Raw genomic sequence first — 25,208 nt, forward strand, 5'->3', positions numbered from 1 at the left:
GACACAGATGTACTAACCATTGGGACACTGTGCTGCCCACTTAACTTTCTCATGGGGAGAAAAAAATTTCGCTTTGAAACTAGTAACACTTAGACATCAACCAATGACACGGAACAGATTGTGTTCCACTTTGGAGGCTTCCGTTGTACTGCCTCTCATCTTGTGTACCTGTGGCACTGGCATACACCACTCTGGCCCGTGGCAGTTTGTTTTGCAGATCAAGCACCGCCTTGCCCATCTTTGTTGACGTGGCATTCTTGGCTTTGTGGCATTCATCAAAAATAATCTGTGAGGAGGAGAATGCAGGTCAAGGGCAAACGACAGGGAAAATAGGTGTGTGCGCGCGCGCGTGTGTGTGTGTCGGCATGGACGGCACAGTGGAAGCGGAGGAGGAATGTGTGCGTCATCTGGAAAATGAAAGGATACAACTCCGTCAAAATCCGGCTTGCACCAGTCCAGGATCTGTTTAATCCGCGTGCGGTGCTGCCCTCCCGCCTGGCTCTCACCAATCAGCGCAGAGTAGGTCGCAAAGAGGACTCCTTCTGAGGTAGCTGTGTCTCCATACTTAATCTGCAACACAGTCACACGGTCACCCGCCGCCGCTTTGCTCCGTTCCATTTTCTGCATGACCGCGAAGAAAGAACGCTCTTTCTTATTAACACGTGCACTCACTTTGTTTAAGGCATGCACAGGAATAGTCGGTGCATCTATGTCTTTGAGATCTCGCTCTGCATCAAATTTCAGGTCATTGGATATGCTGAACCTGTGGGCAGGAACAGTGAGTGGGATTAGTCATTCAGTGTATATAACCGGACAGAACAAGTACAAGCACATGCAAATCAGGCGATGTCGGCTGTGTGCATGAATGAATTTTACGGCGGCCGACCGAAGACAGGGGCTGACTGAGTGGCGAGCTCACATCCTGTTGGGCTGCGCTGCGTGCAAAAGCTACAATTAAGATGACGTGGTACTGAGTCACGGCTCATCTTTGAGATTTCACTACAAGCAAACAGCACCACAGAATCATAAAATAAAATAAAATGTGTATCAGTTTGAGATGTTCCTGAAATAGAAGCCATCCCATTAAATGATGATTTCACCCCATTAGTCGTCAGGTGTGTCACCCACTTAAAACAAACGCCTCTTCCCAAAAATATGCTTTGTATAGTGGAGCAGTGATATAATACAAGTCATGACAAATCATCAGCTGTGAAATCATCCAGTTTCACTTAATGGATTCTGAAAATGATTTATTTAATCCAAATCATGTATCATTCATGAAGCCATTAAAGTACAGTGAAAGACAGAACAATTAAACGCTCATCCACTAGATGGTAGGGGGTAGATAATTAACCCACTCTGTGACAGTTTTGTTTCATGGTGTGATGAGATTTTGTAAAATATGTGCCGGGGTTCAATAAATTGTTGGGAAACACTGAGGTGGCATATTAAGGACACCCTGAAATTAAAAAAGTAGTAAAATTGCAAGAGAAAGTTACAATGCAGTCATATGTTTATAAGAAAAAAGGATTCGGAGATTCAAGGATGGATACCGAAAAAAAAAATTCAAAATAATCAAAAAACGAACAGATATGAAGTGTGAATATCGCGAGAAAATTTTGATTAAGTAACCGGGATAAAGTCATCCTGCTATGAAAAAAAAAATTATAGTAGGAAAATGGTGTTACAATACTCCTCGAAAAAAGGGACTGAGCAATAACAATTAATCCACAATTATCTCAATTAGGGCTGCAGCTATCACAAATTTTGGTATTCGGATATCCGACGGAAAATTTGAATAGAATAATCGGGTGATTGGACAAACAAATAAATGAATAAATACTTCTTTGCATGGTTAAAGATACAGAACTCAAAAAGGACATTTCCACTTCATAATAAATGGCAGACTGTTTTTCATTTTTAGATAACTACACCATTTTATACATTGATTCAAACTGTACATGGCTGAAGAAAGATTAGTGAGACTTAAGATAAATCTCTCCCCATAAATTTTGGTCTCAGACACGAAATGACGTCAGGAGCACAGTAGCGATTTTGCTGGCTAAAACAACCCACTTGAGCAAGCCTGGTTTATTAAGTTGATCAGTCGGAATGGCAAGTGTGCCAGCATCAGCGTGCAGACTCATTTCGGTCTATTAACTCGAGCGCTGCTAGCTGCGTACAATACAGCGCAATTATTTTTTTTTTGTAACGCACCTAATTAGCGATAGAACATTATTTCAGGACAAAGATGTATTGTTGTCGTCAGAAGCAACAGTTTGTGGCGGAAATAAGACGACAAACACAGTCTTGAAAACTAGTCACTTAAACTGTTACGGCGTGACACGCTGCCGGGAAAAACATCAAAATAAAAGCGCACCACGGCATTGATGTGCATATATTATTTGGTAGCTAAGGTTTATTTTTAAGTCGGTCTTCTTATCACTTTGGCGGTGTGTAACTGTCATGTATAGCATGAAGAATTGTTGCTGTGGTTAGCTTGACTTCTTCCTGACAGTGTACATGTAAATAACCAGGTATTCGAGGCAGAAAAAAAATGCCCAGGGCATTTTGTTTTTTGATCCAATGTACTTAAATCACTCAACGACCCCTTTCAACCCTAATCCAGATGTTGCGAGATAACAAGGTATGAAGCTACACGTAGAACTGTACCGTTATGGTGGAAAATGTGAATCAAGTAACGTCTTAATTAATAGGAAGTGATTGTTATTTCACGACTGGAAACAAATGCACAGTACGTCAAATGATCTCGGTTTACAGACCTTATTGTTCATTCATGGACATTAAATATTCAAACTGGCTCTTTGAACGGTGTTGCTAACCAAAATAGCAGCACCGAAGCACAGATGCAATTTCTCAGGTCAAACTGTGGAGTCTTATCACATGTCGCAAAAAAAAAAAAAAGTTCAGTGTGCAGAATTAACGTTGATCTCATGCTCGGAATTGGAATTGATAAGAATTTAGCAATTTCATTTCCACTATTGGTAGTACGACCATTTCCGTTCATATTGGAGCATCTTATCCTGCATCGACAACAGTGGCAAAAAAACAAACAAATAAAACCACATTGCGGTTTGTCAAGTGGGGAAAATTAATTGCTTATCCTTCTTCTACACGAATACCCTACTAATCTACAATCATTAATTCCAGGTACTGCTAATAAACCTCATCAGGGAGTGCTTACTCACCATAGTGATTTTTTCCTTCCCTTCAGATAGTTTTCCAGGATGATTCCCGCAACAGTGCGTCCCTTTCCCACACCGGCTCCATCTCCGATCAGGAAGCCTGCTCGCTGGTTGTTCTGTAAGATGACCTCGTGTTGCTGGCCATACAAAAGAAGAGAGAGAGAGAGACAGGTTTCTCATTGTTGTGAAAGGGAGTGAACTGCCTTATAAACATCTCTGGCATGTGAATGTGTACCTGACAGGCGTAGATGATGGCTTCTAGCTGCAGGGCTGAAAGCAAGCCGCTGTTAATGGTCGACTCGGGTATAGACAGAGTGTATGTGATGTCCGGAGGAGGGACACTGGACAGCGTGTTGGTCTCCACCACTATGTCGGGATGGGAAATTCCGATAGTGGCTGAAGAGGAGAAAGGAAGACATGCAGTTTGTCTGAAGGGAGTGTGCGGCCATATTTTGCCGTCAAGTCGAGTGACCTACATTTGGAAGGTCTGTACTCAGCATACGTGTCAACGTGGCCCAGTTCCTCTGAATCCTCTTCCTCTGCTTCCTCCTCCTCCTCTGGGGGTGACTGGGTTCTCTGAGTCTGGCAACACCAAAGATAATATTCAACAGAAGCCAATTGCGGAACACTTTATGCAGCTCTGGTTTTTGCCTGAATTAAGTAAGAAAAAAATGACTGTTAGAAGCCAGACAGGTAAGCATGCAACAATTAAAAAGATTTACAAGAAAGCAATGGAAATTGGAGTTAAACCAGCTGAAGCAGGAAGTTGAAAACTTGCTTACGATCAAAATCCCAGCCAAGTTTGGTAGTTAAACCCATTTATTACACTGCAGTGCAATACAAGAGACAAACACTTTGCATAAAATGCAGATTACAAGAAACAATAATTTACTTTTCAAAAACGCCCTGACGGCACTATTGATATAAGTAGAGTGTCGTGCCTAATTTGTAAGGAGTTTGCTGACCACCGAAGCAGCTCAAGTTTAGCGTCCCACATTCATGCAAAGCACCCAGTCGCGAGTGAATCCACAGCTAACGTTAGCAACGAAAGCGTTAGCGGGTGCACATTTGAGAGCGACCGTTCATTGAGGTGCACACAGAGAAAGAGAGCGTTAGTTGAAGTGTTACATTCGATTGGTACGGCTACCTGAAATCCTCCTAAAGGCGGCGTGCTGATTATAGCGGTTATATCATCCAAACTTGCCAAGCCCTGAAACCTGTTGGAGCCTTTCAGCTGTCAACAAAAACATTAATTTTTATTTTTTTTTTTTAAACTCAAATGGTGTGGAAAAACAGGTGGAAACCATGAAGGGGTACTTATTATGGCCTTCACTTCGGAAAATGCCACTTGTATGTGCCTGACAGGCGAGTGACAACCTGCATTTGTCAAGGACCAACAAAATGAGTGTTTTCTATTTTATGAAATATGGAATGTCAAAAAACAAGTCAAACAGAAAGACGATCACAAAATGATGCTAAACTAAAACACCAGAAAAAAACACTAATAAAATGTCAAACGGCCCCTTGGTTGTAATCTACATCAACTAATGTAATTGCGGGTCCTCAGAGGCATAATTACAGCCGGCGTGGTTTGTATTCGACACCTGCCTACTCAACTACTCACATGCATGTGGAGACATAGAATTCTGAAACCGCGATTGGAAGGGTGTTCTTTGTGGTCATCATCTCATTATGCATGCGTCAATGTGTGTGTCTACTGACCTCCAGCTGGCTCTGTGCTGGTGCGGTGACGGCGGTGGTACTCGTGCTGACGTCCCAGAGGGTGGGCACCGTGTCCAGGTGGTCGGTGCTGATGAAGGATTGGGCGTCGGCATACTCTGACAGTGAGTCGGCCGGAGAGGAGAACAGGGAATTGGTGGAGAGGTCATCGATGCAGGACAGATCCTGTGGGTGGAGAAGAGGAGTTTTGAGTTCCACCTCGATTTACCTTCGACTTGAGGCATGGGAGAGGTTAACATTTTTTTCCCTCAATTGCCTTACCGGATCAATAAAAATGAAAGACCGCCAGAATCTGAGACCAGCCCGTGTCTAATCCTGGGTGTAAGTATCGTGTCTTCTGTAATTTCGTTTGATCCACGCTATATGACACTTGTTCATCTTTTACAGTTCTATGACAGTTAAGAACGCTTAAACGTTCATTAAAACATGAATCAAGGATCTTTGTCGTTCCAGCGTAGACCTCTGGGAAATGAATGCATGAAAGCAGCTTCTTCAAAAGGTTATGCTTGCAGTAAAGTAGTGTCCTACATTTGACGACGACAGTCAAGTTTACGAGTGTGATCTCCACAGTCCAAGAAGCCTTAGGGTAGCATCGTGACTCCTTTTAAACAATCTGCTAGACTAATTATCACCGCGCATTACTCAAGAGTTTCGCAGAACACATCCTGACTGGCGAGGAGAGGACAAGACGCTGGGGCTATCCACGCAAACATGACTACATGGAGTGGGAATGGGGGCAAGGGTGGTAAACGCACCAACACATGCGTGTTATTTTTGTGCTCTGATGTTACAGACGTGACTTGCCGACTGTGGCGTGGAAGCAAGTTAGCTTATTAGCTTGTGGAAGTATGTTCACTTCCTGGGGGCAAGATCAGGCATGGAAAAACAGGCTCCCCTTTGTTGTCCTCCTCTCTGATTGGCCGCTTTAAGGAGGCAGGAGGGTGAACGTTCCTGGTTTTAGAAAGAGGGCGGGAAGTCGGGGGGCACCTCCCTATTACACATAACTTGCTACCACCTCTCTCATCAGCTGCAAGTCTTCATTATCCCATTTCACCCCTGGCTGAGACAGATGAGTAAACAAGGCTGCAAAGAAAAGACCCCCCCCCCCCCCACTCCCCGCTTCAACAGAGGCCTCATTTTGTAGAGGCACCACGGTAGAAACACACAGATAAGCCGCGTACCATCATTTTAAATCAAGAAAAACAGGACACGTTTTTTTAAATAGTGGCGAGAAGGCCTTTGTTTACCTCAGACGCGTTTCCCAGAGGGGGTCTTCAGTCAAAGTCACAGGATGATAAATGGTGGCGCACAAGATACATTGGAGCATTTCCTCCCACTCTAAATCCTCCAGTTTTAAAGTCAAACAACGTGTAGCTTAACTCCCATTTTTGGAATCAACATGCCTCAAAAGTCAAACAACGCATAAGCGGTCAAACAATTCTTAACAGCACGACTGCAACATAAAGCAGGAAGACGTCTGGCCACTCAGTGTACTTTGAGTTAAAGTGAAAAATGAAAATAATACAAGCCTCCCCGAAATGTTTATCATGGCCTAAAATGAGATTTTAACCAGTTAAAAATATATATTTTGCATTATTAAACAACAAAATGTGCACAGAAGGTGCAGGTATTATTGTTTTCCACTTGGGGTTGGCATCCTCACGTTAAACGCTAAAATATCTGACATTTTAAGAGGGCAATGGCTTTAAAAGGTGGGATCTAGCCTGATGAGTGATGTGGGAGTCAGCAAATGAGAGTGTACAGTTGCTTATTGTGCTCAGGTAAGTGACAGGCTATGAATTGTGAGCCAATATTTAAGAAAAAAACGGTACGATGAAAACGCCTTTAGTAAGATCTTCACTGGCAATGCTTTCAGCAGTTAATTTTACCTTGTTTTTAGGCATGGTGTCAAACCCAAGGCCCGGGGGCCAGATCTGGCCCGCCACATCATTTTACATGACTCGCAAAAGAAAATCAAACATGTCAACTTCCAAGGTGCTTGCTAAAAATTGCTACCAAAATTTTAAATTCTTATATCTAATAAGCAAGAGACATATTGTAGGCATTTTCTTGTAACCAAACCCTTCATTACAGTAACAAACAATATTTCAATAAACTGTTATTATTGACTTAAAAAAAAATAAAAAAGGTTTGAAGTCCTCACGGCCCTACAAGGCAAACAGCTACTAAAATGTGTCCCACGACAAAAATGAGTTTTACAGCCCCGTTTTAAGAGATTTGGAATTCCAAGAACCAATCGTTCACCTCAGTTAAAACTAAAAAGATGAAAATGTGGGTTTGAGCAACCATACCGCTAGGGCAGAATGCAAGAAAAGTGTGTCAGGCTCGTGCTAAGCGAGACACCTCCGAGCTCAGCGCCATGCTAATCGAGTTGTCAAGCAGAGCGGAACAGAGGCTGCAGTGTTACTTGTCCAGCGGCAGACGTGTACCCGGAGCTGGTTCATCTATTCCTAAAACTGGGCCCTGCCGCACAGAGATAAGGCTTGAATTCCAACTGCTCTGATGCTAATCTGGCTCCTTTCTGCAGCGCACAGCCAACGCATCCATGCAACCGCTAATCCTGTCTCACTCTCTTCTTCTTAATCCAAATTCCATTTTTTTTTTTGTGAAAGCCACACATCATGCATGTTTCTGCAAGTGTCTCTTTCCAAAATGGCTTCCATGAGATGATCCACAGTACATCTTTGCAGAAGAGCAGGTGAAGGCTCAACCTTTTCTCGTCATTTCTCCACCCATGTGTTATTCAACAAAAGTAGTCTTTCACATCTTTCACTTTTGCCCCGGTTTCCCAACGCAGTCACACGTCTTCTTTTCCCCTCAGCGCTTGGGCAATCTTTTGATCAAATGAACATAATGTGACAAGCCAGTTGCCGGACTGCACGCAGAGGCTGTAAATTGCAGCACTTGTGTGCCTTGGGATGAATGATAGTAGGCGCATATCATTAGCAACCAATCTGTCCAACGCAGTGGAAACCAGCAGAATTAGTTCATGGAAAAATAAATAAAGCAAACATAATAATACACTTGACATAACACAAAATCCAATAATGTGTGACTGTCATGAAGCCTTGCAGCTGTTCTCCATATAAAAACAGCAAAGTCACTGCTTATCACATGAGCCTTATGACAAATTCCAGCACGACCATACAAGGAAGTCTACATATAAACGTATACAGTGGGGCGAAAAAGTATTTAGTCTGCCATCAATTGTGCCACATCTCCCATTTAAACCTCAACTATGAGAGATAAAATGAGAAAATACATCTTGAAAATCATATCATATCAAAAAGGACAAAGGAGAAGAAGTTAGCAGTCGTCGAGAGCCTGAAATCGTGCTTGTTTGCAGGTGACCAAATACTTATTTCATATCGCTTACCCGCCGGAGTCGGGTTTACCGAGACAGCTGTTCAAAGGGGAAACCCAGACTTGCCTCTCCCCAGCCACATTCCCAGGCCAGCCAGGAGACGTCGTCTCTCCAGCGTGGCCTGGGTCATCCCCGGGGGCCTCCTGCTGGTGGGACGTGCCCGGAACACCTCACCGGGGAGACATCCAGCAGGCATCCTAATGAGATGCCCGAGCCACCTCATCGGGTTCGTCTCAATGCGGAAAAATAGCGGTTCGAATCTCGAGTCCCTCCCGGATGACCGAGCTTCTCACCCTCTCTCGAAGGGAGAGACCAGACACCTCGTGGAGGAAACTCATTTCACGTGCTTGTCTTCGGAATCTTGTTCTTTTGCTCACGACCCACAGGTCGTAACCGCAGGAGAGAGTCGGAACGTAGATTGACCGGTACATTGAGAACTTTGCCAAAATTCACCACAACAGACCAATACAGAGCCCGCATCACAACAAAAAGAAAAGATGAAGTCAGACTCAAACTATCATTAATTCCTTTTCAAATTTCTTGGACCTTTCGAGGTAGTATCAGAGTCGGAAAAGTGCAGCGATGACATCTCTGTGTAAGGGAATGCCAAGTGTGAAATTTAACACCTGATGCTCACGCAATTTGTCACTGTCCAACTAGCATGTGAGATGCCATGTCACTGTGCGATGACAAATGCACCGCCTTTGCTGGATTCTGTACAAAAAAAATTGTAATAATAATAAATGGAGGATAAGTACTGGGCCTTGATGGCAGTTTTGTAGGATTTCTCAGTGAAAGCGGCGTGAGACGACTATTCAACATGAAAAATGCGGCAAACTAACAAGACTCTCGAGTGGCAGAAGGTAAACAAAGAAGCTGACAGTGCAGTGCGGATCTAAATCGAACAAAACACAAGCGAAAGACGGGAGGACAGGGAGTCAAAGGAGTCAAAGGAGGGAAGAGGGCGGGATTATTCTGTGTTCTGCGACTCAAAAGGAACACCCTTTGGTGAGGCAGTTTGCTTGTCAGCCAGCTCGATTTTAAGAGACTTTACTATGATGAAAATGCAAGTCAGCAAGAACTCTGGTATTTATTCACTGGCCACATTTGCGGTGAATTTCAGAGCGCATACAAGACGAGCCACGCTCAGGGCTTCCCCCGCCTACGCACTGAACGCTTGGTTGCTTTTAAAAGGCAGAGAAGTCAAACAAGTGACGTCACCGTTCCAAAGTCTTCCCGTTTTCCCTTGCCCAAACCTCGCGTTTGTGCCTCATTGTTGATCTTGGATTTGGCTTCCGGCCAAGTTCCTCGGCAGGAAGAGGAGCAAATACTTGAGCTGTCAGTGAGAACGATGTCGCCGCTGTTTGCAGTGTAAGCAGCGGCTCTGCATGTCAATATCTAAATGGTGTGCGAGTGAGGCGGACAAATTGGGGGTTATGACTTCACCTTCCCCTGGCGCTCAGCTGAGTGAAACGAGGGTTATTCCGTGCTCAGCTGTTGACCTTGTCACGGCAGTCAACACAAGTGGGTCTGACAGGGTCCAATGCGTAAATTCACGGGGTATGTCTGGGGCCACAAAGTGAACAGGCGTCAGCTTAGGGTCTGATCAAGACGCCAGATTGCGAGATGTTGTATTCAGTCTTTTACTCACTAAACCGCTTAATGAAGTACTGTGTACGTACGGCTATGAACACTGCCAATCATAATAAGATACCAAGAAACCCTGCGCCCAAACAATAACGATAAATCAGTACATTAGTACAACGATGAAGCTACATTTAACGTTTTTCAAATAAAGTGAACAGCGTTACAGAGACGCCGTTCACAAAATTTTCATTGGTTTTTGGGAACATTTAGCTAAATCATTATTATAAGTAGATTTTCCAAACTGAAAACTTTTGAGTCTGCACAATTGCGCTTGTTGACTTGTTTGGGCAGTCGGTAATAGTCTGAAACTTTTTTTTTTTTTGGGTGACACAGCAATGACTTGAGCAAACAGTGTGAGCAGGCAAGTCGTTGCTCTCTTGTTCAGTCAGTTGTGTGTGAGTACTTCAACTGTTAGCTTCGACCGCCCATCGCAGACAAATTACACAGAGTGCAAGTTGGAATGTAAAACTACCACGTCGTACAGAGTACTGTATGTCCAAGCTTGGGTGAGCCCAAGCCTGCTGAAAAGCACCCTGGATTTTCCAAGCGCCTTCAGAAAACAATCTATGCCCCCCCCCCCTCCTCCCCCTGGACAATGAGCGCAGACCATCGCGAAAATATTACACTTGGCGAGTTTTTGTCGCATACCAAACGATTGAGCACCACACCTCCACCGAAACGCTGCAACTTGCGATCCTACAGTGGGTTTTCAGGCTCCACATACAGTATACGTACTGTATTATTTATTTTTAGTGAACCAAAAACCTGGCACGATTGTCAAGGATAAAGCTGTTGGCCACAAAAAGAGGAAATGGGAGAGAATAAAGGAGAGTGTGTGGATTTTTTTTTTTGAGAGGCTTTAGCAATGACTACACTTAGGCATTTGGACGACAGTGACTCCCCATGCTTTGATTTGTAGCTAACACATGAAACTATAAATATGGCTGAGTATTTTTGTAAAACACAGTATATATACAGGACACAAAAGTCAGCTGGTTGCGTCTCGGTTACCCTTCGGACACTTTTTTTTTTGTTCACGCGCATTTTTTTTATTGGCTGTTTCATATGCGGTGGGCGTAAAGCTGCCGACATAAATAGAAGAAATGCAAATGCTCTTTAGCAAAGAAGGACAAATGGATCCCAGTATGAAGACACGAAAGGAAGGACGCATCTTTGTATCTGACTCGTGGCTGTGGGGGAAGTAGTGTAATCTACCAATGCCATGACCATTAGTTGGCAATCACGGGTGTCATCATGCCTCATTTGTTTATTTTCAGTTTGAATCATGTGTGCAAAGGCGTCACATGCGTCCACATAGAAACTCTTGTAAAATGTAAGGGAAAAAAATGAAGTGTCGCAGAGCACATGGCTATAAAAGCGCCATTTGGGTTCACATGGTAGACGAGCCGGAATTGCTCATTCCAAGTGCCACAGACAGTCAATAAACAAGACAACACGAAGTGTCTCTTATTCCTGGTAACCTCGCACATTTTATGGGTACTGAATGAGGCGCATCGAGCATTTTAATTGGTAAACAATAATTTGCGAGACTTTGTGGAGCCGTGACACTCCATGCATTTATCAGACCACAAAAGTATACAAATGATACCACTCTTTTATCGACTCTCCCCACGGCATTTGCCACCCGGCACTACTCATCGCTTGTTGTTTATTCACTTCCAGTCAACTGCATTCAGAGGTCACGGTTGACGTTTAACTAGAAGACCAGGAAACTGACAGTCCTGATATGTTTACTGCTTTCAGAACTTCCTGCTAATTTCCCTCCCAACAAACGATGACATACATGAAAGTATGAGGAAAATATGAAAGACTGCAGATTACTTCAAGGCTGCAGTCCCGGTAATTAATGATGCAGGGACAAAGATGCTGACAGTGCAAAGGGGAACCAGAGCGCACACACACAACGAGTGCGACTTAAAATGACATAATATCGGGTTTGCGCTTTTCCTGGAATAGAATGCGTGAGACAAGCAGTCATTTGTTATGAGTGGAGCACTGAGTTACATGTGGGATCAGCCCCGAGTCAATGGTCAACCCTAAAACTGTTTTCAATCCAAAAACAGACAAGCGGGTACTACTTAGGCGGACATAATATCAGGTTGTTACTTTTACATGAATGGAATACATGACATATGTATGCGTTTGACTGTGGATGACAGCGGAGCATTGGGAGTCCCTTTCCCTCCTCGGCCATCTTAAAACATTGCACTACCGTCTTTCTTTTTTTGTGATCAAAAGTCGACACCAAATTCAGTCTCGCTTACGTACACGTCATTAATAAGCGATTCAGTCCAGTTAAAGATGCGGATGGAAGTGTAGGATGACCATGGCCACGACATGAACATTTTCACTGTTACAGTGCGCCATAAGAAGGCTATTAAGTGCTTATCTCATCGGAGTCGTGCCCCCATACAAGCAGCTGACAATTGTTCCTCATTGCATCTCAAATGTTCTTGCCAATATACAGGTATTTTTACCTCAAGACTTGAATTTATTCAACTGTGTCACATACATGTACTATGATGTGTGAAGCACATCGAGTTGCCTTATATATGAAATGCGCGATAAAAATAAAGCTGCCTTGCCTAATAATAAAGAACATCCAGTCATCCATTTTCTATAAAGTTGATCCCGTTCAGGGTCACAGGGAGCTTGAACAAATTGTAACTCACTTCGGGCAAAAAGCGAACTTCACTCTGGACTGGTCACCGAGCGGGAAATAACCCCACGCGACTTGCGCCAATAAAACACATAACAGCGTTTTACATAGGCAAGCCGATAAAACCCGTTTTGGGCCCAGGGCCACAATTTGGAAAACTCTTGTGAAAAGTAAATCAAGGCTAAACAAGTAAACAGTACAAGTACCTTGGGAAGTGGCCGTCCCAGCTGTGAATACAATTTAGTCCAGAACTGCATGAGCGACATGGGTCCAAAATCTGCTTGAAGGGGAGGGTGATAGACACACACACACACACACTCACTCACGCACTCAGACACACTCCTGCTTCACCTCGGGGCAACGGCCTGATCCATGGGCTTCTAATCACCTTGCAGCCAGTGGAACCCGCTCAGCCCTTTCACGGCTCCTCTCTGATTGAACACAACACATCTGCCTACGCTGGAGGTGACGCTCCTTGTCAATGAGCACCACCCAGGTCTAGAAAAAGGCGGCTAGGGTATTGGCGCTGAGTGATAAGTCATAGTGGTTGTGCACTAATAGTTCCTCAAAGAGGTGGCCTGAGAGTGAGTGAGTGAGTGAGTGAGTGAGCAGAGGAGGGGGAGGGCAGAGGGAGGGAGTGGAGGAGGAGTTTTCAGGAAATGATGCTTTTGTTGGTAAGTGACTACAGTTACCGGCAGTCAGACCCATTTTACTGTACATGGTGTAACTCAACCGCATTTGTAGTGTAAACAGAATTGCGTTCTGCACCACGGCCACTCCTTGCATGCCGCTGTGGACTGCTATATTTAATTGGCCTGCTTCACTGTTGTTTTTTTTTTCCAACGGTTATTATATTTAGAAAAACCAACGCGCTGCTCTAAATTCATATGATTGGCCTTCTTTCCCCGTTAAGGCTCACTATTGAGTCCTTTACCCTTACCAAGTGATACAGTGGAATGTCTAAAGCCAAACCCTTTAAGCTTCAAACCATAATCAAGCCAGTGTGATAACCACAGAACCAAAAACTTAACACGTTCATAGAAAAGTAACTGGTTGCTCAGTAAACTATCAGCAATGCAATTATTTACCATGCGGGTAACATAAATGCACACATAATACACAAACACTACTCAACACAACAACATTAATTCCAGCAATATTTTTTTAAATGCCTGCTGCCATCTAAAGCTGAGGAGTTTTAATGTCATTTAACCAAATTTGAGTTTTGGTTGTCATTGTACAGGATGGCGATGGACCTCTTTTCAATCTTGTCTGACAGTTGAGCGTGTTAAAATGTTCCCGAAGACAATGCGGTTATGCAGGTTTATTTGTAGATTTCTGCTGACGGGAAAAGCTGGTTTGAAATTTAACTGATTCACTGCCAGACATTTTTAAAGCAGGGTTCCCAACATTGCCAGCTGTAGTCGAGCATTTTGACTGATCTTCCAAGACCCACAGATTATTGTGTTCGCCAACAGTATATGCTCCAAACCTACCAAAACAAAAAGTAGACTTTCTTCTTTCACTTTTGGTTCTTTAGTAGTCAGCAGCAAAATATGATTTGGTTTCTCTAAAAATACTTTTTTTTTTTTAACACCAAACTCTTCATGGAAAGAAATGCATTAAAGAAAATAGTGACTTTGACACCTATATTGTTCCTTTGGTGACACCGCAAACTAAAAAAACAAAACAAAACAAAACAACAACAACAAAAACCAGACTTGGAATCTGTGCTGGAATAACACGTACACTTTTATCCAGGGGGAGGTTCATTTACTAGAATTCCAGGCTGTCACGGCAAGAAAAACAAAACAAAACATGATCATCTGTTGACAAAATAATTACACTACAAGGACTACACGAACGCTTCAGGTTTGTCAAGGAAAACCGTTGGAAGAAAAAACAAATTACTTCCATTGCTGCTGAGACAAATGGGGTCCATTTGCACCCCCCCAGCTTCCAGGAATCCATGATATCACGTCAGGATGATCTACTATAATGTCCATCTTTGTGAGATTGAAATGGAGAAAAGACTCATAGACAAAGTGGCGCCTGTCCACGGTGTCATCATAGAAGTGGAAATCCTCTGCCGAATGTGTGCACAAGCGCCTGGAGTAAGCAAAGTGGCACCAGAGAGACTTGACTCTATGAATCGTAAGCACTCAAACGCAAACTTTTAGCTTCGCGGGCTAAAGGAAGGAAAGATTTAGACCGAATCTTTGTTGCTGTGGAACTTCCAAGCATCCTAATGAGCATACATGCATGGCGAGATGTCAACCGCTGCTGTCATGTCTGTCTGTGTTTACGTTTTTGTTTCAGCACCAGAAGGGCGTTTCCTCCCTGCCGGCGCACCCGTTCCCCATCATCATCACAAAGTCTTGTATTTCGGACTCCGACAGTCGGATTATTGACCTTGATTTCGCTGTTTATGGTCAAGTGTTGTTTTCGAGACCTCTCAATCCCTTTCACTGTCGTTTTTGCTCTGAGTTCCTAGCTTTGGAAGTATTGGTATTATTTAGTCACTTTGTTCTTGCTCTTGTTTTTTTTCGTGTGCATTGGACTCGAGTATGCATTCTCGGTGTTAGTATTACCTTGCCTTTTGCAAGCGCTTTTTGTTGTTTCGTCTTTTTGCACAGGACCTTTGTGACCAGCATTTTCTGTTTTTATTTTATTTTTTTTTTAAATAATAAACATTTTTCTTATTTGCATTTTGTCTGTGTTTTCATTTTCAGGATCCAAACCATTGTTCAGTTCGTTCCTCAACCGGAGCTGCGTTACAAAACTAAAGTTAAGCAATCCTACTCACCGCACACACATCTTGGGGATCAAACCTGTGCCGCCAATCGATACTGTTGATCAAGTTGAGTTTAACTTTTAAGGAACTTTTTACCAAGAATATAGTGTCCAATTTGTCCCACGTGTGTGATGTTTACCCCCGACTGTATTTAAATCCCAGTAGTCAATGTTATTTCTTCTCATCACTTCAAAACAAATGACTGAAGAATTTTGCAAACATGCTCCGAGACAGCAGTCATCAAATTCCTTTTGTGCTCATTCATCATATTATGGTCTGTTTCCTTAATTCCCCCAAAAGAAAAAAAAATACCCAAACAATTCAGCAAACAGTGAGGAAAAGATCAAAGGACACTCGCACAACACCTCTCACTCTTGAAGTCTTACCAACAAGGAAGCAAGGGGTGCAGGGAAAATCTTTAGTGACTCGACACTCCCTTTAAGGTGTTCAGGAGAAGGCCCACTTGAAAATACAGTGCCCGGAAAAGGAACATTGCCATGCGCACATTGTCATGATCCTGAACCGGATAGGCAACGAAGCAATCGCCTGAATGGACAACCATTGCAATGCCTGCGGATAAAAATCCCACCCAGAAACAAAATGAAACCCAGTTCATTTCGCCAACACACCTCCAGTTAAAGGGAGTGTCCGAAACCGTAACAGTCAGGTGATTAAGCAAAAATCGAAGGACCTGTGATACACATTATGTCTGTGCGTCTCCCGTGGGAGGAGAGATACTGTCAAACCAGGAAGTCCTGGTGAGAAAAAAAATTGTTTTTCACACACACGCACGTAGCAGGCTCCTGTATGCCCCCCCCCCCCAGGGGGGGGGGGGGGGTAAACACAACTAAGATCAATGATTACAAGGCCACACACATTTTAAAACACTTCCCACTTCGGCATAACAAGCTTATCTTGATGCGCATCAAACAGAATGGAAGTAAAACTAGTGTTTGTGTGTGGGTCTTCCCTCAGCTCTGGATTTGATGAGCAGAGAAAATACGTCAAAGGGCCCCCAAGCAATAACATTTGGAGTTCAAAACAAAATTTTCCCCTAAAGCAAATCTTCGGTCAAGTGATGATCTCCCTGTAATGGTAGCAATGCAATTCATTCATTCATTGAGTGTTCTAACAAGCCGATGATATCAGAAATAAAGATCTTACGCAAAAAACAAAACAAAAAAAACAAACAAGTAATTTCAGCAGCACTGTAATACTGCTACGACTACGAATACAAATGTTAACGTCTTCTATATTCAATTGTACACTGCAAATAATTACAACATCAAACCGGTAACATTTCGTGTTGAGCAACTTTATAACGTGACAAAATCGTGTTCCAAGCGTGAGGGTGGGTCGGGCACATTCATGAGGGTGTCGCTTTGGTCACGGACGTGGGTTTGAGATTTTAAGTGAGGCGATCTTGCTTGTAGCTTCAACATAATGTACTGCACCTCAAGATACCGGCTCGCTGGCATCTTTATTTTTGCCTTGCAACAATAGTATGTACATGTTACATCTCATTTAGATTACAAACTGGTCCATGTGGTGCTAATTATCAATCTGTAAAACACTGGCAGGGACACAAAAATGCAACAGAATTATGGATTACTGTTGTCCTCTGCCAGAACTCCGGGTTAAGGACACCCCCAAACCACTTGAGACTTCCTAGTTTAAAAACGTTGAAAACCATTCATGGACACAACCTCTGATGTTGATTTCTGGTTGAGTTGAAGTGTACAAGAATGTCAAATTACAGTGCCTCAGTGATGACATGTGTGGACATGCGCTGTGGTTGTCGAGACAACACAAGGCAGTCGGGGGCTCTATGGCACATTAAGGAAGAAGGGATGAAAGGCTGAGATCCCTCCCGCTGATAAGTGAGGGAGAAACCTTTTCGCACTCCTCCCCGTTCACCAACCTGTGAGAAATCGCCATTCCTGGCGAGGTTGAGGCAGGGGAAATCCATGTCGGAGAACGCAGAGTACATCTCAAGGTGCACATCCGGTGTAGTGGCGGTGGTAGCACTGCTGCTGTTCAAGTGGTATTGCCTGGAGGGAGAGAGTGCAAGAGAGAGAAAGGTCATGCTTCAGTTTCCCCCCCCCCCCCCCTCCCCAAGTGATGATCTGTCGAAACAAAGAGAGGAAATAAGAGAAAATGTATGCTGTTTTGTTTTTGTAATAAAACATTTGCTACCGGGAAGAATTCTTTTCGGTCTTGAATAAGATTTCAGATCTCAACAGAGAGAGATATTTTATTTTGGTTTAAAAACGTTCAGGGTTTTAATGCTTAAGAGTTGAGCTGCTGCTCAAAAAAATTTGACCAGATGATTTTAATGAATGCCTCCACGTGTTTTGTCATCTGAGTCTAATGCCTTCGGTATGTTTTCTTCCACGGTATGATTTTAGTTTTGGTATCACGATACAATTTCCTGTTCGGTTTCTGTTATGAATGTCAAAAGCACTTTTTCAGTTTTATTTCACACTGATTTACATATGGTTACACGAACATGACTAAAATGTTTCTAAAAATGAGAGAATGAAATAAAAACTCCTGACATTATTTCTTCTGTGAAAATATGTTTTTCCCGAAATAAGAATAACTCGGGAGTCGAATGGCATCGACTCTCGAGGTTTTACGTCATCATTCTCCTGTGGACCAGCCACCAAACGAAGGTAATTCCATTGCAATGCATGAGTGCGCTTCATTACATCGTTACGAGCCTCTGTGCTTTGCAAAAGGCCAATACCACACGCGACCAACTACGAAAAGCGAATCTTTGTTCAGGTGGAACCGTTGTAGCGCTCAGCCACTTTTGCTTGTACCCCAATCACATGCCAGCGCTCAGAGCTCAGTAGGGCTGAGCTCTGCCAAAGCTATTTGCAGGATTTGTCTCGGTGTCCTCAAGCACGGGTCAAAGATCACAGAATACCCGACCAGTGGATGATAAAAAACAAAAATCAGTTAAATATTGTGTATGTCACTAGTGGAAAAAGGTCGGCGCTGGCCAAACATACCATTGAGTTGAAAAGCAACATTTGTCGATGAGGGATAAGCAACATGCTTTTGCTTTCAAACAACTGATGGAATAAAATAAATGGAAAAATGTTGGCAAATTGGAAATCTCCTTCCTGCCCCTTAAAGCCATCACATGACATAAGTGCATGCCAATGCGGATGTTTGACATGCAGTACATGCAAGTTGTCCTCTGTCAGAGGCACAAAAAACATTTTTCAACAATTCGCAAAGTCCAAGTAGCGACTCGGTGTGTCCAAATTGCTAACAAATTCCACTTGGTTAATTGTGGTGACCTTTGTGAAAGAGGCTGCAGTGTTAATGGCAGGATGGTGCAAACGTGTCAGTGTTTGTCGCTGGTTCTCAGCTTTCAAACAGGAAGTAACCTGTTGCTTTTCCCCACTGGTTTAGACAGAAAGAAGTTAAAAAGCAACGCCCTGGCTTTGCTTCTCAACAGGAGGATAACCGCGGCATGGCACTGTGTTGTTGCACCACAGAAGAGTACGGTACATGCACATTGACTGGGTTGGTCGACGGCTCACCATGCTGTGCTAAGTACAGTGTGAAAAGGGACCGACATGTCACTTAATCCTCACATTTTAGTGCAACGTGCACTAAAATGGTCAGACATGCTGAACCTGTTTGGTTGCTGGTAAATGAGTACACAAAGTGACTGGTCCGCTGTTGCTTTTCAGCATGTCCAGACGCAAGGAAAATGCATGCTCAGAGCACTGTCCATTTTGATACTATTTCGCTTATGGTGCTTTGGGAGTGCACCGCGACCAAACTGGCAGTGGCCCCGGTGCCTTTTCCTTCTTGTTTGGATGCCAAGTAGGCTGCAACTCTACTTTTATTGAGGAGGAGGAAGTGGAGGACAAGGAGACGATGAGCAAGAAAAATGGAATGGTTCATACCATTGCCACAATGTCGCCGTTGTCATGTTACAATATTAAAAGCACCACTTCTGTAAATAGGCCAGGTTATTTTCCATTTGTGCAGTTCCAGCACCTTCTGGTGGTTAATTTATTAGTACAGTTTAATTTGAATTAGGCATGTTTTGGCCACCGTTTGTTTGTGCGGCGGTGTAATTTTGTCACATGGCACAAATAGGCCAATGTTTCTGATAGAATAAAATTATTGTACTCCAAATATCGACTTAAATAACAAAATTTAGCTTTGAAAATGTTCACAGATGAGACTGTGGTGGACCTTTTAGGTACTACTGTTCAAAGAACACACAAAACTTTCAGTAAGCTTTAGTCCTGCTACGTACTAATTTGCACAATAGCTAATGCAACATTCCTGACGTTTGCACTTGATTGGATGTCTATATTAACAATGTCGCCCAATATTAATTATGTAACTGTGAGGAGTCTCTTCCAGCTCGCGCAATTATGAAATGCGAAACCTGCATGCTATCAACAGGTTGCAATTATCCATAGAGTCTGGCTGCAGGCAGTGTCAACAAGTGAGAAAGGTATCCGGCATACCTTGATTCATTTCCATCAAACAGAGGCTGTTACAACATTTTGTTTTGTTAACAAAACTCTTTAGAACACAGTGTAAAAAGTTAGCATTTAGAATCACTGTGGGTAAAAAAACAAAAACATTTCTAAATAGATTTTTCTATCGTTCCTGCGAGATCATCTACTGCACTGTACGATCCTTGAGTCGGCTATCTTTTATTTCTGTATTTTGTTTTTAAATCTTGTATTTGTAATCATGGAAAGCACAATTGAGTTACCTTGAATAGGAAATGCACTGTATAAATAAAGATGCCTTGCCTTACAGCGTACGGATGACTTTCAAGTCACCTGTGCTAACAAGACGCAGCCACATGATCAGCAGAGTTGTGATGCGCTTGGAGAGAAGGCAGTGTGCACAAGCTCTCTTGCGCTCACGCACCCACATCCTTTGACAGTCACCTCTAATTCCGCTATGAGGTCATAAAGTCCAAAGACATTGTCAGATTAAAGACGGTCTCGGGCAAAACTCGGACACCTCCTGTGGCTTCCTGGAGTTGCTTGGATTTATGAACACACAATAATGAAGCGACTAAATCAATTATTTCCAATTTGATTTGATTGTCTTGAAAATACGAAATCAAAATGAAATCCACGCTGGAGAGTCAAAGAGTGAGTACAGTTTTGGGGATATTTTGTATATGTGGTAAAGTCAAATTGCAAACTAAAAACGGTTATCTATAGGGTGTACAGAATCCATGTCTGTAAATCATGTTTCTTTTGCGCGAAGGGGTTGTAGTTACCACGGCAACAACAACATTCACAGAAAGCTCACATTATATTGGTCAGTAGTGCCCACGGTCCGGCCAACAGTTTGCTTTTACTTTGTGGCATATTAAAAAAACAAAACAATTAAATTAAAGGGCCAGTGCACAACAACACCCTCTGGATCGCACGTCTTTCTTTCGACACATTTGCAGATTGTTTGTACGGACTGTTTGGAAAACATATTTCGTTTGAGAGGTGGAACAAAAATGGGCCGCTGCAGCAATGTTGAGACTATGGCAATGAAACACTGTAGCATCCAGAGCCAAGATGTATGTTGTGGATTAAGCTAAAATTAGTGTGTGCTCATACTTGCGTCGTGAAGTTTTAATGATGCATCATGGTCAACTTCCTGGGCCCATAGAATTGAACTGAATTTGAATTTGACTTTTATTTGGTCTCTCGGAGGAGAAACATGTCTCGGAGGCAAGCAGCATCGTTGACATCAAATATATGACATATGCTCAGCTCACTCGGCAGACACGGACGTGGTGCCTGCTTTATTTTATTTTATTTTAAAATATAACCTGCTAATTCACAACTAAAGATATCTGATGGCACCTTGAACCAACTCCTCATAGATTATTAAAGGGGGTATATTGTACATTTTCTCACAATTATAGTGTTTCATAATCATGGGATAAATATGACAAAAAAAATCTGCCATTGCTGCTTGTTAAAAAAAAAAAAAGGAACAACTTACTGGTTTCCAGATTGCATAGGGCAGTATCCAGCCTGCTGAGAGAAGGACCTCCAGGAGCCAGAAGAGGCAAAGAGGGAACTCTTATTAAAGGAAAAAAACAAACAAACAAAAGAAAATAAGGAACACATACAACAGGAGATGAATAGGTGTGTATAAGTTACTTTGCTATACCTCCATGTTTGAGGAGGGTACAGAGAACAAGCTGGTGTCCAGCTGAGGGCCTTCTGGATGCAGGTAGTTCTCCCCGTCCATGGCCAGCGCGAAGGGGAGGGTGGGCATCAGACTGGAGTAGTAAACATGACCACGAGAGGATTTTTGCTACGGCCCAAACTGCCAATCCTTCTCCTGGCTGTGTCCCGGATCGTACCTCTAGCACGGAAAAAGACTCCCCATGACCTGCAAAAAGACAAAATTATATCCTCATATGTCCAGCATTTTAGAAGAACATTTGGGCTGATCCGCAGGATATCTTGTTTTGCGATAATAGCTTTTTTATTTCTTTAGTAATAAGCACTTGAACATGAGTTAGTTTCACCAAAACAAGTTGTCTGACAAAAAAGCAGAAAAAATGAGCTTTTTTTAAAAAAAAGAAAGTAGGGGTGTGAAAAAGGTTTTTATATGTTATGCGCAAAAGAAAGTCAAGGATGGTTCGATTTGAAAGTGCAACAATTTGGTGTGACTTCCACATTAATATATTTAGCATTTGTGAGACTTCAAACTAGAAAACATCAAGACTGAGAAAAGGCGTTGGACTGCAAAATAATCTTAACAATTTTACTACGAACAAATGCGCCGAGAGCAATGCTGACTCCCTGCAAGGCTCCAGTTGAATGTCTGTGGCTTTTTTAGATGCCCTTCCTTATTCACTCCCAAGAACTACATCTTTTTCTCACAATCATGTCACAATTTCAACTACAGAATGTGAGGCATACTCTGTTTATACCATAAATATACACACTCCATTAGAGTGTCAGGTGCCTAAACTCGTCCCACCTTCAAAACGTTAGCATTTCTCTCCCCACTAATCGACGTGATTTACAAACATGAATTTCACAAACAAGCTGGGCGAGACACTCTTTGGCATCTACCTGTTGGGAAAATGCACTTGATGAATACACACGTCGAAAGCCACCTAGTGGTTGGATTCCAGCCGCCATATATAAACGTCCCCTGCAGGGAATCGGTTAACGAACTGTCATGCTCAAATTGCAATATGTAGCACAATGGACGAATGATTAGCGCATTTGCTTCAGAGTCGCGAGGTTCTAGATTCAAAATCTTGGCTCAGAGATTACGTCCTCCCAAATTCCAGGAACACGCATGTTCGGTTCAGTGAAGATTCCCAATGCTTTGCTTGTCTATATGTGCCCTATGAAGCGCTATAAATGGATACAAAGGATATCAAGGTTGGTATGCCCCTGTTCAAATGCCAGGTTTTCATCATTTTCAACACAGATAGCCATTAACAACAAAGAAAATTCAGTTCAAACGATAATAATTGAATAAACATGAATAATTATGGACTAAACTGTGTCTCAAGTCAGAGCAGTCTTCTGGAGTAGGTTAAGAGTCGCCTCTTTTTAAAAAAAAAAAAAAAAAAAGAAAAAAACCAGCCTGAAGCATAACGGACTCCTTTTGATCCTTCCCAGCAAAAACATCCCACAAATCTCTCCCCGTTTGACAGCTGAATCAATCCAATCTCGCCGTACTGAGCAATGTATGCCGTTTGGCGACCACTCCATCGCCACGGCCCTAATCAAGAGTGTAACTGTCTGCCCTCCCCCATATTGTTACCTTGCTTCACTCTTGCAACAGCGTGCTCTCTGCCGGGACATCGGCCAGGGTGTTCACTGGGGACAAAGCTAGGGTAATAAACCCTAATAGAGTTCACGAGAGTCGAAATAAGAGGGCCTTTGTCTGTCTTAGTGTGTATGCATGTGTGTGTGGGTGTGTGTGTGCACGAGAGAGACCCAATATGTTCACTGTGCACACAGGGAGGCCATTTTGCTCTTCGGCTGATGTTGCTTTGCATTGGCCAAAAAGGTAACATATCTGAGCAACATTCACTTTTTTTTTTAACATCATTCATTGGAATTCCGTTATGCAATATACAGACAAGTCCCGTCCATATTTCGGACATTGAAACAATTTTCAGCATTCCAGCTCTGTACACCACCACAATGGATTTGAAAGGAAACAATCACGATGTGCTTTAAAGTGCAGACACTGAGCTTTAATTTGAGGGTGAACGGTCTGAGAGGAGTACAACACATTTTATCAGCCCCCCAACTTTTTAACCACGGATTTTCAGAATATTGTCATAATTGTCATAAATAATAAAATTTCTCTCTCCCTCCATATATAATCGTACAGGATTTGCGAAGTTTAGAATTCGACTTAGAATTTGGGTGAATCTATGCCTGAATGTTCTGAACTGCGATTTAAATGCCTGAGTATTATGCAGGAAATTAGGCATATGACTTTATTTCAACTGCTTGTACAGTGGACACAAGGAGATGGCGCTGCACCGCTGTTCAAAAATTTTTGTGATGATAGAAAGAGGCCAAGATAAATAATTTATGTGACCTATAACCTTTTACAAGCAATAACATTTTTTTGCTGAGAATCTGTTAAAAAAAACAACAAAAAAACACCCCCAGACCGGCCAGTATTTAAAGTGCTTCTGATTAAACCCAAATAAATGTCAGATGCTCAAATAGGCATTTCTGACATTTTGCTTTGAGAGGAGGCTTAAAGGTTCTTGTCCTAATGTAACGGATGCCCGTTTGTGATAAGGACCAGGGTGGCCCACAGATATAAAAATAAAAACCTGCGTACAATTAATACCCATTGAAACACACATGGGGGAAAAACAAATTAACCTGCCCCAAAATTCTTTTTAAAAAAAAACAAACAAAAAAAACGGAGTGGGGTGAAATTACTTACCTCAGAATTTTTTAAAATATGAAAAATATGCACATTTGTGGATGTCTTTATTCTTAATCACAAATATTTCTTTATTCTTAATCACAAATACCTTCTGCCACCTTCTGTGGTGATGCAATTTTTTTGTATTTGAGCTACCGTAAGTTTGCTCGCCTCCTTTGAAAAATTAATGGTGGTGAATTTTACCGCCTCAGTGTGCCTTTGTGCAAATAGCACAGGAATTGCCAGTAAAAGCCAATCCTTTTTCCGCATTCATGGGTGGAAAAATGTGGAAACGAGGTCAATTTGGGATGCAAGATCCCAATTTCTCTCGGGACTGTGTATAAGGCATTGAAAATGTTGCATCTTCAGTTTCAGCTTGAGTTGCCGGGATCTCAGTGGAAACAGAGCTAGCAACGCGGTGGTAAAATCCATGCCATGGCTCTCTCTCCATAAGCTCACCACAATCCGGTGTGGATAATCAATATTGATCATTTTAAGACTGATCCCAGATATCCTCATCCCATAAACCCCCAACAGCTCCTGACCTCACGTTTGCGCATGCACGCACAGAGGAAGAGGGAGGTGGGGAGGAGTGTTATCAGTAGGAGGATGGGCGCTGGAGCCAGGGCGGATAGACAAAAAAAAAAAGAAACATTAATAACTAAAACGCGGCCACTGAGGCAGAGAGGACACAAGCAGCTCATTTACCCAAAATGTAGCAAGAACATGATTCATTTTAGAACCTGCAAGGTTATTTTTTATTAAACGGAACGATAGAAACCAGTTACACGTGTTATCTTTTAAATCTGTTTATGACCACAG

The 25,208-nt window shown here is 42.7% G+C and overlaps 1 protein-coding gene across 4 annotated transcripts in view; it reads right to left on the reverse strand.

Annotated features, from left to right (window-relative positions):
* sbno2b (strawberry notch homolog 2b) overlaps window positions 1–25,208 on the reverse strand; it is a 52,663-nt gene that overhangs the window by 18,369 nt on the left and 9,086 nt on the right. For 2 of the 4 annotated variants that reach the window (XM_086115232.1, XM_086115231.1), the window contains exons 2-12: window positions 21,630–21,854; window positions 21,459–21,538; window positions 17,374–17,503; window positions 4,929–5,111; window positions 4,354–4,440; window positions 3,683–3,788; window positions 3,442–3,602; window positions 3,210–3,343; window positions 673–763; window positions 427–570; window positions 169–286 (exon numbers count right to left, since the gene is read on the reverse strand). In XM_086115232.1, coding sequence (XP_085971358.1) covers window positions 169–286; window positions 427–570; window positions 673–763; window positions 3,210–3,343; window positions 3,442–3,602; window positions 3,683–3,788; window positions 4,354–4,440; window positions 4,929–5,111; window positions 17,374–17,503; window positions 21,459–21,538; window positions 21,630–21,737 — 1,342 coding nt within the window. In that variant the 5' untranslated portion in view covers window positions 21,738–21,854. Of the gene's footprint in view, window positions 1–168; window positions 287–426; window positions 571–672; window positions 764–3,209; window positions 3,344–3,441; window positions 3,603–3,682; window positions 3,789–4,353; window positions 4,441–4,928; window positions 5,112–12,864; window positions 13,246–17,373; window positions 17,504–21,458; window positions 21,539–21,629; window positions 21,855–25,208 lie in introns of those variants that run through there. The other 2 variants (XM_086115233.1, XM_086115234.1) reach the window with 2 other exon arrangements.

The sequence above is a fragment of the Hippocampus guttulatus genome, chromosome 7 (genome assembly GCF_054856545.1).
Source record: "Hippocampus guttulatus isolate MCC_2025c chromosome 7, RoL_Hgut_1.0, whole genome shotgun sequence".
Taxonomy (NCBI): domain Eukaryota; kingdom Metazoa; phylum Chordata; class Actinopteri; order Syngnathiformes; family Syngnathidae; genus Hippocampus; species Hippocampus guttulatus.